The sequence below is a fragment of the Xiphias gladius genome, chromosome 24 (genome assembly GCF_016859285.1).
Source record: "Xiphias gladius isolate SHS-SW01 ecotype Sanya breed wild chromosome 24, ASM1685928v1, whole genome shotgun sequence".
Classification (NCBI taxonomy): domain Eukaryota; kingdom Metazoa; phylum Chordata; class Actinopteri; order Istiophoriformes; family Xiphiidae; genus Xiphias; species Xiphias gladius.
Window position 1 is genome coordinate 14,989,677 of NC_053423.1, and position 15,387 is coordinate 15,005,063.

At 39.4% G+C, this 15,387-nt stretch overlaps 1 protein-coding gene across 1 annotated transcript in view; it reads right to left on the reverse strand.

Moving 5' to 3' along the window:
- Positions 1 to 5,067: 5,067 nt before the first annotated feature.
- Positions 5,068 to 15,387, reverse strand: part of LOC120786433 (CUB and sushi domain-containing protein 3-like) — a 252,081-nt gene continuing 241,761 nt past the window's right edge. The window contains exons 64-72 of the mRNA XM_040121879.1: positions 13,936 to 14,009; positions 12,113 to 12,224; positions 11,831 to 12,010; positions 10,302 to 10,361; positions 9,287 to 9,445; positions 7,440 to 7,576; positions 6,688 to 6,775; positions 5,817 to 5,952; positions 5,068 to 5,227 (exon numbers count right to left, since the gene is read on the reverse strand). Coding sequence (XP_039977813.1) covers positions 5,068 to 5,227; positions 5,817 to 5,952; positions 6,688 to 6,775; positions 7,440 to 7,576; positions 9,287 to 9,445; positions 10,302 to 10,361; positions 11,831 to 12,010; positions 12,113 to 12,224; positions 13,936 to 14,009 — 1,106 coding nt within the window. The remainder of the gene's footprint in view (positions 5,228 to 5,816; positions 5,953 to 6,687; positions 6,776 to 7,439; positions 7,577 to 9,286; positions 9,446 to 10,301; positions 10,362 to 11,830; positions 12,011 to 12,112; positions 12,225 to 13,935; positions 14,010 to 15,387) is intronic.

Genomic DNA, 15,387 nt, shown 5'->3' on the forward strand with positions numbered 1-15,387 from the left:
CAAGGTGAGATAGCTGCAATATATTTATAAATATATTTCTGTACAGCCTTTGTGAGCAGTATTTCCCCTGCAAGGCACTCCGACTTTGAAACTCGTTTTCCAGTCACATTTAACCTAAAGCAACTTCTATATTTCACATGATCTCACATGTATTTTTAATCTGTAGCTTGTACTATGGTGTGCATTCCCCCTAAATAACAATACGTTTAAGTGTTATACGAGCTTTTGTTTGCCAGAAAGTCGTTTCAAGCAGAGACAAAGGAAGACACATTTTTTTTGGGTTTTTTTTACAAAAGCAATTAGCCTTTTTTAATCTTACATTGCATTGAAAATTTACATAATAGATTCATACATTTTACAAATAATTTCATCATAAAAATATATTTCTGTACAAAACACTTTTTTATTCTATATTTCATCTTTTTTTTTTCAAATGGTGAATATTTCCAAGGTCCCCAGGCAGGAACGACTTTAAGTCTTTCAAATCACATGGGTCTTATTGCGGTCAGTCAGTAGGAAAAGCTTGTGGCAAAATAGACTGAAGCTTAGAAAAAAATGACTTCTGATGAAGGGGAGGGCCGGAGCAGGTATGTGTTTGTATGTATGTGTGTATGTGTTTGAAAGAGCGTGTGTGTGTGTGTGTGTGTGTGTGTGTGTGTGTGTGTGTGTGTGTGTGTGTGTGTGTGTGTGTGTGTGTGTGTGCGTGCGTGTGTGTGTGTGTCTGTGTGTGTGTGTGTAGATGACAGGGAGGGTCCCATGGTTTTTGGTAGGCACTGTGTCAGATCCATACCGAAAAAAAAAATACAACAACAGCAATAACAACAACAACAACAGCAGCAACAATCAATCCAAACTGTAATAAAAAAAAGAATGTCACCATAGCGATGCAGTGCGGGACAGTCACAGCGTGGATAAACAAGAAAGCCGCAGCCACCAATGCTTTCAAATCAGTAATGACTTGAGAAGGAGTTTTCTGTCAGCTGGTTGCAGCTGGTGGCCATGGCCACGAGAGCAGGGGTTCTTACAACAAAGTAGATGTTTCCGCTCACCCTGGCACCCAGACTCATTAAAGTCTACTGGTATTAATCATGTGTTTTACCCAAACTCACTAAATTCAGTCTCTCACTCTTTAAACCAGACTCATCGAAACAAGGACCTGTTTTTTTTTTTCTTTTAAATGGGCACCAAAGCTGAAAAACAGTGGCTCATGCTCATTGATACATGTATTCCTGTCATGTAGGGTCCAATTAACATACTCTTGGGACGGTATATGGTGCATTTTCAGGCCCAACCTTCACACTACGAAAGTACTATGCTTTATGGATGTTACTCATGGTTTAACACAAAAATCAAACATCTTATCTTCTCTCAGCAGTGGTTCATCAATGGCACATGAAACCATCAGAAATGCCAACAACATGTGCATCAACATCCTCCGGTGGCTGACAGTAAATACAGTAACTGTGCCAGGTGTACAAAATGCTTGTTCATCAAAATAGGTGGCAGATCAGATTGAAAAATGGCTACTAGCCAGGGAACATTGAGCTAAAATTATTAGGTTATATTTCTATGAAATAAAAAACAAGCAAAAATAGGGGGGAAATATGATATCTCAGTGGCCTCAGTTATGTTTATGAATTTACTCAATTGTCAGCTTGAAATCTTGAGATCTTCTCCCAAATGGTCAGTTCATCTTAAAGCTACTGTTTCTGTAATAAATTACATTCAAGGCCCTTTAGTTTTTGAAATGCTATTTGCGGACACGAAACCCTGGAAAATTCATTAAAATCCATCTGTATCTTGTTCTCTACCTGTTCTTTCTCCAAACTCTAGTATAATATTCATGGTCAAACTTCATGCAGACCTATGATATCTGTCTTTTCAGTATTGATTTGAGAGACCAAGCAGATCTTTAAAACAAGAAGAAATCAAGATTCAATTATATACAACCTGGGAGTGAACCTCTTTTGATGGACCTTTAAAATTTACAGATCTTTTCTTTGAGGTTTTATGAACAAGGTTAAAAATAAGGTTATTTTTTTCAAATAAATTATATCATAGTATTAGTAATAGTTCACAAATAAATCAACTGAAAACACCCTAAAGGCCACTCTTCCCAAATGAAATTCATCCTCTGTACTTTTCACTCCTCAACGTATGAAAAATAAGGATGAACTGGTATGTCAGTGTACTAAACAAATTTGTGTAGGTGGTTTGAAACAACATGTACATGGGTCGTTATCCACATACTGCATGTTGGGCAGTCCACCAGCAATTATCACCATTATCATTATCAACTGTACTTTTACCTTTTGTGTTTTCTTTTACCATGGCCGTGTGAGAGTTGATGGAAACATTAACTTCAACAAGAGTTTGGCCACGTGAAATCAAACAAGCTGGTTCCAAGAGCTCTGTGTTGCCATAGATAAAAAACAACATTGGTTCAGAGTTCTGATGTGCAAATTTCTGTGGCCTCATATTACTTTTTCAGTTAGGTTAGAAAACAGTTAATAAGTGCCGTTCCAGCTGATCATTAAAATGTTTTCTGTGTCGCAATGGTGACAATTATGGAGAATACTGTCCCTACTGTTTTTTTAATCTCTAGTAAAAAAAAAGAGGAAAATGGCAACCGTAGCACAAACTCCATCTAGTAATGGTTTAGAAATCTGCCATCCTAGGTAAATGCGAAACGAGACATTAACTTTAAACAGCATGATTGTTGCCGGCAAACCTTGCATCTCAACAATAATGACAACAACAATACAAGTGATACTCATGATTGCCTCAGTAGGAAAGACAGTGTTGGTGTGAAGAACTTCACGTTACACAAGAAATTGAAATAAACCAATTCCATGTTACAAAGGAACCAAAATACTGTTTGTGACTTCTGTGAACACATAGTTGTAATATCTTTTATTCAGATTTTTTTTTTTCTAAAAACTCTCTGATATAATCCGTCTTTCCCGTTCAGCCCCTCCCCTGTGGTAAATATATAGCACAAAAATATAGGTGGTGAATGCTCCCCAATATATATGCAATAGATTTACAGATCAGAAGATTCTGCAGCAATAACAAAGAAAGAAGATAAGCACTCGCAGAGTGCATAATTACAGTGGAACTGTGTCCACAATTGTAGGGCTACAACCCTGTTTGTCTCTCTTTAAGCCTGTCTATTAACTTATGTCTGTCTGTGTCTCCCGTCTATCGGCCTGTCTCTGTGTCCGTCTGTCTGTAAACCTGTTACTCTGTATTTAATACTGTCCATGCGTGGAGCGGAGACACTGGACGGCGGGGTCTGCAACAGTCTTAAGACCTTGTCTGTCTTTCTTGAACCTGTCGATTTGCTTATGTGTCTAACTGATGGTCCTATTACCACCTGTCTGCTCTCTTTCTTTCCATATTTTGTTAGCGTGTGAACCTGTCATCTTTTCTGTCAATCCTGTCAGATTCTCTCTAACCATTCTGTCTGTCCCTGTGTAAGTCCATCTCTCACTGGGTAGACAGGTAGTGTTTCTGTAAAATGTGCTTTAGTGCCAGAGCTTTCTCTGTTTGTCAAAGTCTTTTTCTTTGTTAGTCCATCAGAGTCCTCTGTATCCATTCAGCCTCTTTCTCATCAGAATCCATTTAAATTCACGGGATCAGGAACATCTTTCCTCAATGCCATATTCTGTCTGATCTGATTCATTATGTAGACGCAGGGCCCACTTCTCTCAGTAGTTGATTACAGGTTAGACAGGCTCTGATTGGCTGTGTTAGGATTTTAGGATCTCATCTCCTCTCCTGATGACTCCCTTACTCCAGTTCAGTTAGGGGCTTGTCTCCATCTGCTCAGCCTCCTCTCTTATCCATTGGATGGGAAGGAGCAGTTTATCCATTAGATGTTTCGGTCTCTTCTCATCTGTTCTAATAGTGCTAGTTCCTCTTTAGACTCCTTTAGTTTTGCTTTGCTCTAATCCCAGTTCAGTTAGGATTATAGTTCTGTCTCCAGGGCTGCCCTTATCCTTTGCTTAGGAGTTAGTGGCTTTTCAAAGCCACTTTTGCTACTGTCTTCTAGCATTAGCTGTCTTAGATTCCATTCTAATAGAAAAAGACAAAGAGACTGGTAATACCACCCTCTGGTTGTCATGGAGATGGGAGGTTGTCCCGTCTGGTTGCTAGGGTGTTGAATTTCATGGTCGTTTTAGAAATAGGCTCCTGTGTCAGTCTGGTCTACTGATGCTCTGCTGGTGACAGTGTCTTTAACTGTCAGTATTGAACCCAGGTAGATAGAAATAGTTTCCTTAGCTTCACAGTGTCTTTTGTGACATGCGCTTAATGTCTCATCTCCCCATCTGTGGCCATTTTGCTTCTGTTCTTCACAGTTAAGTATTTGTTCAGTAGAATTGGGGAGACAATTCGTTACAAATGAAATCAACCAATTTTTGTAGTGCAGGTTATCTCTTTGATGTATATCCATGGCCGGAGCACTGATCCAGGCAAGTACTAATGGGCACAGAGCTGAGAGTGGGTCCCTCTCTCCACAGCTCCGTGCAAAGTACTAAATTTGGCATTGGGTTATGGTGACATGTCACGATGTTCGACTAGTAAGTCATGGCTTCATCATTACTACTTGTATTAGAGACAGTGAGTGGGGTTAAATAAAAGGTCGAACTATAATGGCTGTGACTGATTTTGAATCAAATTATAAGCTCTCCATCACCAACTGAGTCTTGGGGGTAGAGATGGCTAATAGCCAGCATATTTTCCATTGGGTTGCATCCATTTCTTTCACTTGATGTCACATCTCACTGTGTTGCATCTGTCATAGCAGCAGACATTTTGTGTTCACATTTGTTTAAATTTCTTTTGTGGAAACCAAATCCTTTTAGTGAAATGAGCCAGCTGTTGGGTTTTGGTTTCAAGTGGACAGTTTTCCCTCTGCTTGGGGAGAGGTGTCTGAACTGGGATTGAAGGTCTTTTGTAATCAATGTATAGACTATGTTGCTGACGATTTTCCGTTACCCATCCTCATACCAATTGTGGTCCCAGATATCTGAGTCATTAAGTTCAAGTGAGGATAAGCAATCCTCAGACCATGGTGCAGACAGTATTTAAATTTGGATCGAATCTAACAGCCTTCCCCTCCACAGCCTTGGCGTTGGTGTTGTACATGGGGTTCTCAAAGGCAGCCTGGCCGTTGTTGTTTTCATGGACTGAGCAGCCGGTGTACTGTGTTTTTGGTGTGGTTCTGTGAAAAGAAAGAACAGTAAAGCAAATATAAATACACCATTAGGGAGATGAAATTGTTCTACTTGACCATTAATATTAACACAACCTGGTAGCAAGTGGACATAGGAAACGAGGATAAAGAAAGATTAGAAAGATTGTTGTGCTTTTTAGGAAGCTTAGTGAGATTCCAGTCAGCCCATTCAAAACTAATTCATTCATTGAACTTTTTTGAGATATTAACAGCAGAACAGAAATTATTTGCGTCTGTTAACAATACAAAAACCAGTCAATTGTGCTTAAACCACAATCTCTGAAAAATCCAATTTACCACCTCCTTAACAGAATTGTTTTGCAGCACAGTTTGCAACAGACAATGACTTAACTATCTCTTAGTACCTCAGCAACCAAACCACTGAGACAGGTAATGTTATTATGAATCAGACAGCTTCTTAAAATGTTAACAAGGCTTTTTTACTTTTTCTATGACAGTAATGAAAAACAACAGTGAAGTAACAATGCAAAGGCTGGGACCTATTATTTTCTAGTGCTGAAATTTAACAGAATTCTACTTAAATTGGAAACATGCACGTCTTTTTTTTGGCACATACCTTTGTTTGTAGAGATAGAAGCCAAAGCCTGTGAAGATCAGAGCGAAGAAAGGCACCAGAATAGCGATAGCCACAGAACTGCTGTTGGTACCAGGCTGAGGGGACGGCAAGTTCGGACTCTCCGACATATTCAGACCTGTGACATACAAGGAAATGCATTGTCATTGTCAAGGCAATTGGTTTAAATAACATGATGAAATGACTAAGACCTGTCAATTTAATATTATTACTTTGCTGTATTAGCTGCACTTTATATTGTCAGTAGATGTAGCAGAACTGTACAGGATTTGATATTTATGGTACGGATGCTGGCAACTGGCAAAGGGCTGGCCTGTCTTACCACAACAGTTGCAACTTAGAACTTGTCAACAGCGGATATCAAAGGATCACAATTGTTTTTCCTTTTAGATATATGCAGGTGAACCGGGACTTGCAATGTAGAGATAAGCGGTCAGATCTTTAAATGCTTAGTGTTTTGGCAGTCTATTGTCAATGTGCTTGCCGATTTTGGTATCACTGCAGATCAGTTACTGATAACTTAAAGTGTGGGACTGCTTTCAACTCTGTTTGATGGAAATGGTAGTCCTCATTGGATGCAGGTTGATGGAGTTCAGCAATTTTAAGATGACTTCAGATCTGAAGACGAGCTTTTGTCCCTGTGAGAATGTTTCCACTGAATGCCTGGCTCAGTGTGAGCAATAAGGTCTCTACTGCCATCAAATGCAGGCTCCCTGGTCCCTTCTTTATCAGTGACGTTCTCACAAGCAGTTTAATAGATGTTTTGCATATATCATTTATAATCAAAAGTAACTAACAAGAAACATAATACTTGTTTGGAACTGTTACTAAACCTACTGTAAGAGATAATTACCAAGTCTTTGCAGTCCAAACTGTCCATAGTCTTTTCCCTGAATGAAACCCTGGAATACATAACTTGAACCATCAGGCTCTGCTGATACCTGGAGAGGAAAGAAGAGACAACAAAGAAAGGAGAGACAGATTGAGACATACAGTCACAGGAGAGGGACAAAGGTTGGTTATATTTTGTGTTGTGTCAAATTTAATCAATCAATTTCAATCAATTTATTGTTTAAATATTTGATTGACAAATACCTTTAGATTTAGACAGGTTGTCTCAACTGACTTCCAGACAGTTAACATAGCCTGCGGCATGTGTTAATGCTGTTATATTGTAGGGTGTGAGCAGTTTTTCAGACTTACTCTGTAGGTACGTCATTGATGAATATTTACTCAGTGTTTCACCACAATGTTTAGAATAAGGTCACCTTTGAGCAGATGATCATACCATGTAAACAATTTAGTATTTGATAGTAATTATCTGAACACATAAAAGGACAGATATAATGTTAACCTTGCTTAAACACAATGCCAAATAGAGAGCACTGAAATGTTTAACTCTGGCTGACCTGAATTTGTCTATTCAAGTTCACATTACAGTAGTAAAATTCCTCTACTAGGATATTAAAAATTTTTGTCATTTATTTTTTTGATAAACTACAACAAAAAGCAATTCTTATGTGAAATTTTGTTCTTACCCTTTTAAATTAATCTGGCTCTACTGAATTTAATTAAGATGATTTCTCTGTATCCACTGAAACTTACAAATCCATCCATGGTCCAGGAGTCATCTATGATTTTGGCTGGGGAGATGGCTGAATCTTTCAGCTGGTTTCCCAGGTTCACATAGTTCACCTGGTACATCAGCAGTAACAGCCTGGCCTCAGAAGCCTTATACACTCCTAGAGAGTACAGAAAAAAACATCTGGTTTGTAATATAACAGAGTGGAATACATCAGAATATCATGGTTAGTTTGTTATAGATAATTAGATCCCTCGGCATGTGTTCCTTGTTGACCTGGTGCCTCAACAAAATGTATATATCATGTCCTATTGGAAATCACTAAGATAGAAGGGAGAGAGATTTATCAGGACAAAAAAAAGAAAAAAGAAAAAACAGCCCGAATGCAGCTATAAAATAAAATGAACAATGATTGTAAAAAATCTGATTAAAGTTCGGAGACAGCAGAATTTTGAGATGTTTAGACAAAATGTAATAACTAACTCCCCCGTAGCAGACGTCATCCACAGGTCTTGGGGTTGTTGGTCTTTGGATGGGGGGCTTCCCATCTTCTTTTCACCCTGGATAAGTACATCTGCAACCTCCAGCCTGAATTTGTTGAGCTTTTTGTGCTTTTGCACACCAAGGCTTTTGGCATCTTGGTGGTAGAGCAGCCATTCATAGTTGGTGGCTATATCAGCCACTTGCCAAAAGAGCCACATGTACCATGGGTGGGACAAGGAACACCAACTTTTCATCTCTCCTCTCTGGAGAAATACCTGACTTCTTCAAGAGGGCTTACAGCAGCACAGGAGCTAGCTAGAGAAACAGTTTTGTTGTTGACCCATTTCAAAAAAGACACCTAAATATATACTTGATACCCCAATGGTATTAAGCGGCCATGATGATTTATCATCAGGCTGACTAAACAATCGCAGATAACCTGTGATCTAGATACTAATACCAGACAAGACTTTGCGCAAACGACAACTTGATTGGGTGACAACCTTCAATCATGCCCCCTACAGGATGTTAAAGAGTTTGTATCTCCTAGTGCACTTTGCCTGTTTTTGTCAATATCACAAATCATAAGTTTTAAATTTGCTATGGTGTATGGGATAAACAAACAAGATAAAGTCACTTTGGGCAGAGCCAGGCAAACTGTTTCCCTGTGCCTCTGGTATTTAAATGCTAAACATGTCTTAACTCCAGCTTCCTATTTAATGCACTGACCTACCATTAATATCTTCACATTACACTCTCTGAAAGAAAACAAATAACATGCAAGTTTTATGAAACTGGGCACAGGCCTTTTGGTGACTGCATGAGCACAACTTTAGATGTTATTAATTTAAGCTGCTCCTTTAAGCCAGAAGATGGATGTAATATTATAATAGCTGCATAGTGATGCGATACGGTGTTTGTGCTCTCTGCTACTCCAGGAACAAATTCTGGCTTCAACAGGATCTGTGTTTTAATAGGGTCTTAACCCCCCACTGATGCTGTTGTAGGATCCTGGGAGGTCTCAGTGTGAATAAGTGTATGTGTATATTTGAGTTTTGTGGGGAATTCAGTTACAACATTTAAAAGAAGCCGGCAGCCCTAGGAGAGTAGTGAAATTCAGACACCAATAATCAACCATTAGAAAGAAGCACAAATGAATCAAAGTGTTGTTAGTGAAAGTGTTGATAGCAGGAGCTTTTTATTACACGTAACGTATGGGTTTTTATTTACTGTGTTACCAATGGATCAATACAGTATCACGTAGTACTGGAGCATAACCATGAGATATGATTGTGACGTGTGACAGGCCATGTCACACCATATAGAGTGTACTATACTGTATATGCAGTGCTGTATGTGGGGTACAATTCATCATGATGTGTCATGCCTGATAGGAGTAGTTCCATGTTGCCATTGCTAAGGGTAACGTTGACTCTCCCTGTTGTGGAGTTGAAGGTGGTGATGCTCAGTGTCATAGGCTGCTTCTTCCCACGGTAATTATAGGAACCCTTCCATATGTAGTTAGGAGCAAAGACATCATCTGGAACTACAGAGCAGAATAGAACACAAAAATGATACAACAAAACAGAGTAGAAGAGACGACAGAACAAAATAGAATAAATGAAGCTAACATCTATTTTTCAAAAATAGAAAACAATATTGATTGATCAGTAGTTACACCTCTTCACTCCTTACACAAGAGGATGTCATGCATTACCACAATATGCATACACAAAGGAGAAGCAGATGCTAAGCTGCTTGGTTTTTGATGTTTGCCCTTCTACTAAAGACTTGGTATAGTCTATAAGTACAATTTTAGATGATATGCATTTTAGTTACATCAAATAAACATGTTCCAGAAAAAAAAATATATATAAACTAGGATCAAATCACGACCCCAAGTTAAAACAGTGGTTTCTTAGTTGGTTTCTTTCTAATGGGAATTAAGTACAGTAAATACGTAAACAGCCACCAGTAGTAAGAAACAAGATTTCATGTGTGGCTTTAGGGAGAATGTTTCACTAGATTTTAGGGGTGCATCCTGCTTTGATATTTATAGCCGCTTGCACATACAGTATATTAGCTATAGGAACTCTTTCATGTGCAATGAGAAGCAAAGAGCTATTGAGCTAAAAAGGAATAAGACAGATAACAACTGAGCAGTGCAGTTAGAGAACTGAACGAAAGGACAGCGGACAGAAGACCAGAACATCACAGATGTTAATTTACCTTTATGTATGTGGTGAGGAAAAATTAATTATTTAGATCTGTGATAGACAGCAGTACAGTAAAAATGACAGCACTGTGGAGCAGAAGTGAGAAGGGTGGAAAGGAACAGAATTTATTGAACAACAGACTAAACCAGACGTAAATAGAATAGAATAGACTGTATTAGAACTGACCATTTAGTTTTGGGCTTGGAGTTCCTGTTGCTGGTTTTACAGGTTTCTTCTTCTCTCCAGCTAAACACACAATAGAAACAGAGAGTGAGAGATAATTAAACTCACATTAAAACACATTAGCAGAGCCATAGGGACAAAAATATTAAACTTTTTTGGTTTACCTCTTATATAACTTAAAGGTCCATCAGCAGATGTTTTAAGAAACCAGTTTTATCCGGGGGATAGTGCACTTTATATAATCAATTGACCTAATTAAAACGCAGTGCTGATTACTATTAGTCTTTGAAAAAGGTCCCTCAAAATCAACCTCTTTAATGGTTATTTGTGGGCAGAGCAATGCTTGTAGACTTCATGGCCAATAACTGTAGGGCATATTAGATCCTTTCAAAAGTGGCCTTAAAAAACTTTGGGGTAGACCATTCAGAAAAGCTTCTATCATCACTTTAAGATGCCATCGTTGCCGACAAGTAAAGGCAAGCAAGGGAGAGGGTATTTGTCCTAGAATCTCAAATTGGATCAGAGAGTGCTCCAGTTTCAAAGCTACTTCAGGGCAAAAGGGTGGTAGCCTTGGTGGAATTATTACAAAATTTGACGCTTGAAGTTTTTCCTGACACAAAGGAGGCTTCACGACTTCATCTGTTAACACTTCTTGATGAATAAGGCAAAAACTTGAATTACTTAAAGGGTTTTAATGTGCAAATAATGCACAAATTGGCACTGCATATACCTGCTGGGGAATCTACACTTTGCTATTTGCAACAGTATTGATGGAAGCGTCTGTGATACAATCAAAGGCTAAGCAAACAGCTACTAAATCGACCTTTTTCCAATGTCTGGAATGCACTTTGAGTCCCAAGGTTTAAGTCAACATTGATGAGAAGTTTGTAAAATGCTCAGAGAAGGTGAAATTTAAAAACTGATCATTTAATGATATTGTGGTAAAATTGTTTTGGCAAATATTGACTGAGTTTAAGTACATCCATGGTGAGTATTCTATACTATAGACAAGGTAAGATGAAGGTCGATGGCCAATAGTTCACACTCCCTTCATTAACTGACATATACTGTACATTACACTGGTGGACTGGAATAAAATAAAAACAAACAAAAACATATATTACTGTAACTGGGGTGATCACAGAGCACCAGTGCAACCTGTAATTTCCAGCAGGTTGCTGTTCCCCAGGTCAGTTTAAGATCAACACACGTGTCACTGATGATCACTGATGGACTGATGAGATGTGGTGGATTCATAACCTCAACTGTATGGACCTGGCAGTCCAAACTGGTGAAGGGACAAAACACTATGGGGTATCTTTTATCTTTTTATGTATCAGTGCTGCAAGACTCACCACCAGTCCACGGGCTGACCTCCCCACCAGGAAATCTCATCCTACGCCAGATGGAAGGTCTATCCTGGTGGGTGTACTCCTACCTGCTCACTCAAGCTTAATGGCTCTGGATACAATCATTAATCAAATGCAGCTGACGTAGATATAACATTAAAACTAGGGAAGCAAATCATTTACCTCGACATATAGGCATCTTTCCAGTCCAAGTGCCATCACTCTTGCAGACTCTGTGTTCAGAACCCCCTGCCAGGAAGTAGCCATGCTGACAGCTGTACACCAAGGTGTAGCCAAAACCAGGCAGATCCATCCCCACCACGTCCACATGGAGCGGGCTCTCTGGCTGCTTACAGGCATGGGCTGGGGAGTGGAGAAGGGATTTGTGCACTTGAGTTTGAGTCTGACAGACAGTTAGGATGGGGGGGGGTAAGTTAACAAGTTGACAGGATGTATGTTTCTTACGTATGCACTCAGGTTGTGTCCCGCTCCATGTCAGATCAGGCTGGCAGGTCCTAGAGGAAGAGCCCTGAATCAAATGGCCTGGCTGGCACTGAAATGACACCACACTTCCCACCTGTACAGAGAGCGAGAGAGAGAGGGAGAGAGAGAGAGAGAGAGAGAAAATAAGACAAAAGCACGCACACACAAACACAAACACACACACACAGACACACACACACACACACACACACAGATAAAGAGAGTTTGAAAAAGGTTTGTTTGCTCATGGTGCAGGAGGAGTCTGAATATCTTTAAAGGACTAGAGGACATAGTAGTGGAATGCGTGGAATGCTATTCGTCATTTATTTGGTTAATAGGGGGTCATTGTAACAGAGGCATTAGTGTTGTGCTGACAAACACCACATACAATACAATGTTTATTCCACATTACAAAATATGTCTGTTTATCTTGTTTGGGGCACATGTGCCTTGACCTTGCAAGAAATACAGACAGACAGATCTGTAGATGACTATGCAACTGCAAATATATGTAACAGAAACTTTAAAAACTCAAACATCTAGGGTTTTCCTGGAAATGTTACAAAAATTGGGACTTAACGTCATAGATACTGATGGTCATTATCTAAATCAAATCGGCTCATCATGTCTGGAGGACAAGTCAGGATTTTTTCAAGTCTATGTTGATACAGTACACAAATGACATACAGTAATTAAGTCGAAAGACTAATTTTAATCATTGATGTTGCAGTAATCATTCCTCCTGTTGATACTGGCTGTGCAGAAATCCCCATGCTAATGTAACTATAATGTAAGAAATAGGGAAAGAAGTCCACCGCCCTCGTTCTGTGTACAGATACATCCTAAAGCTTAAAGCCGAAGCTAATATGAGGTCTCAACAGTCTGAGTTTTTCATATCAAGTGGTTATCTTCCATTAGTACAGTCATTTTAGTGAAATTGACTCTCTGTATTTCCACGGAAATCGTTTCCTTGTGGGGGGGTGCTTCCTGGCAGTAACATTTAGGTTTGTTGCCAGGACACAGCACCGGCAACAAATCTACACAGGACTGCCTGGCTGCTGACTTGATTTGACCCAGTCAGAGAGCTGAAGCCTCATACAACTGTGAACTTAAAAATGCATTTTTGCACAGGACATGGACTGGGAATTTTGCCCCCAATCTTTTACAGTGAAATAAAAGAAAGAAGGGATCACTTCATAGGCAGTCTAGACAGGATGAATGATTACTGCAACCTATAGCTCCTTTAACATACATATGGGATATGTGTATTGTATCAAGATTTAGGTCAAGATTAATGGAGAAAAAAACAGTCATGGGATGTCTTGGTGGCCTTGGGGTTCCATATCCTGACCATGTAATCACAACCTTTGAGGCATACCCCCCCCCACATCTGTTTTTATGCTGCATAGTAACAAATAAAGGCAAATGTTGCCCGGAAAATACTTAACAGGCCTGCAGCTAACAATTATTTTCATAATCAATTCATCTGACAAATAACTTCCCCATACATTGATTATTTCTGTGAATTATAAAATGTCAAAAAAAAAAACCCCCCACAAATTTCCAGAGGCCAAGTTGACATATTTAAATGTCTTATTTTATCTGACCAACAGTCCAAAACCAAAAGATTTTACTCCTGATCTTCCTTCTGTCTCTTCCCTCATTTTTTTCTCTTTTTATTTAGATTATACCTATAGGTCTTATCAAAGGCGTCTCAATCAGAGCTTCTGTATTAGTTAGTAAATTAATCTACTTGGGTAGAGAGGTAGCTATAGTTAGTTAGTTTATCAGAACAGATATGTTACCTTGAAACCATAGGTCCGGTTTAAGGAGCCATAGCGTGGCGTTCCTGGGTTATCGCAGCTGGTTTTGGTTGGTTCTGAAAGGAACAGGACAAGAGTTTAAGTAATTACACACAGAAAGATCAATTATCAGTAGCATTATATGTCCTCTCTTAACTCTCTCTTCCTCTCCTCTGTTGTCATGGTAACAGTGGGTTATATATCGCAGTAGGACAGCAGGGGGCAGTAGTGCTTTATCAGAAAACGAAGCCGGGCCAGCTCTGGGAGTGTGTGTTAGAGTTTTGTGTGAGGGTCATCAGCATGTGGAGCACATCCTGACGCAGAGCTCGATTCAATACAGCTTCCGAAATGACAGATTCACTCTCCACCTCCTCCCCCCACCTCGCCCTCTCCCTTCCTGCACCTCTCTTAACTGCCCTCTTCTCTCTCACCGCTGTCTCCTTTTACCTCTCTCCCTCTCTTTCTAACTGTTCTCTTCCTCTCTCCCTCTACCTTTCCATGTCACTGTATCTCTCTCTGCCCACCCACCCCCTCCTCTCTTGTCTGTCTTATTTAAAGAGCAGGCTGCTTCAGCCCAAAACCTATTCTGTTTAGGTCACACAGTAATACACATCACACACTAACATACAGCTGCAAACGCTCACTAATAAATCACCCAAACACACACACAGAAAGCCGAAATACTCCACACTACATTATCATTTCAGTCTTATCACAGAAAAAACACAAAGCAGCACTGAGAGTCACTTTATGTTTGTGTGTATGCTCATGAGGGTATCATAGTCTCAGTCTTAAAAAACAATAAAGTTTTAGAACTGAAAGATTTCCCTTCACAAGCACCATATTTACCATATAACTACTTCTTTCTCAGTAGTCATAGATTAAGACTTTACATGAGTGAAGTACCACTTCAGAGGGTGCCTTCTAATTTTAGATCATGTATTTCACAAGGAAGGTTTGTTTGACTTTATAGCAGCTGTGAAAAGTACTGGATGCATGCCTTATCTAGTGCTATGAAGGAACAAAGAGTCAAGTGTCTGTTCGCATTACTGAAGCTCTCATTTATTACAATTCATCACCATACCTGATGTTTAAGCACCTGCTCTGAGTCAGACATGTGAAGTGGTGCTCGAAACATCACGTGTGGTGGTGAAGTGACCCAGTGGGACCATTTGTAATGCGTGATGAATATCCCTTCTCATTTTCTTCTTAATCCCCGGATTGCAGCAGCTTGTTTGAAGTTAGATGTGGATTCCCATTTCTGGAAGCCTTTTACTAAATACTGTAAGTTACAGCATGTACTGGTGTTGTCTTGCCTATGAGCAAACACTTTCTGAAAAGGGCTTTCTGAAAAGGGCTTCTCATATAAGATTTCTACTTTTTAGATCAGATGTTTTTAGACATAACTGATCTTATGCTAACTGTTTTAGATCTTAGACTATAGGCTAAATGTGT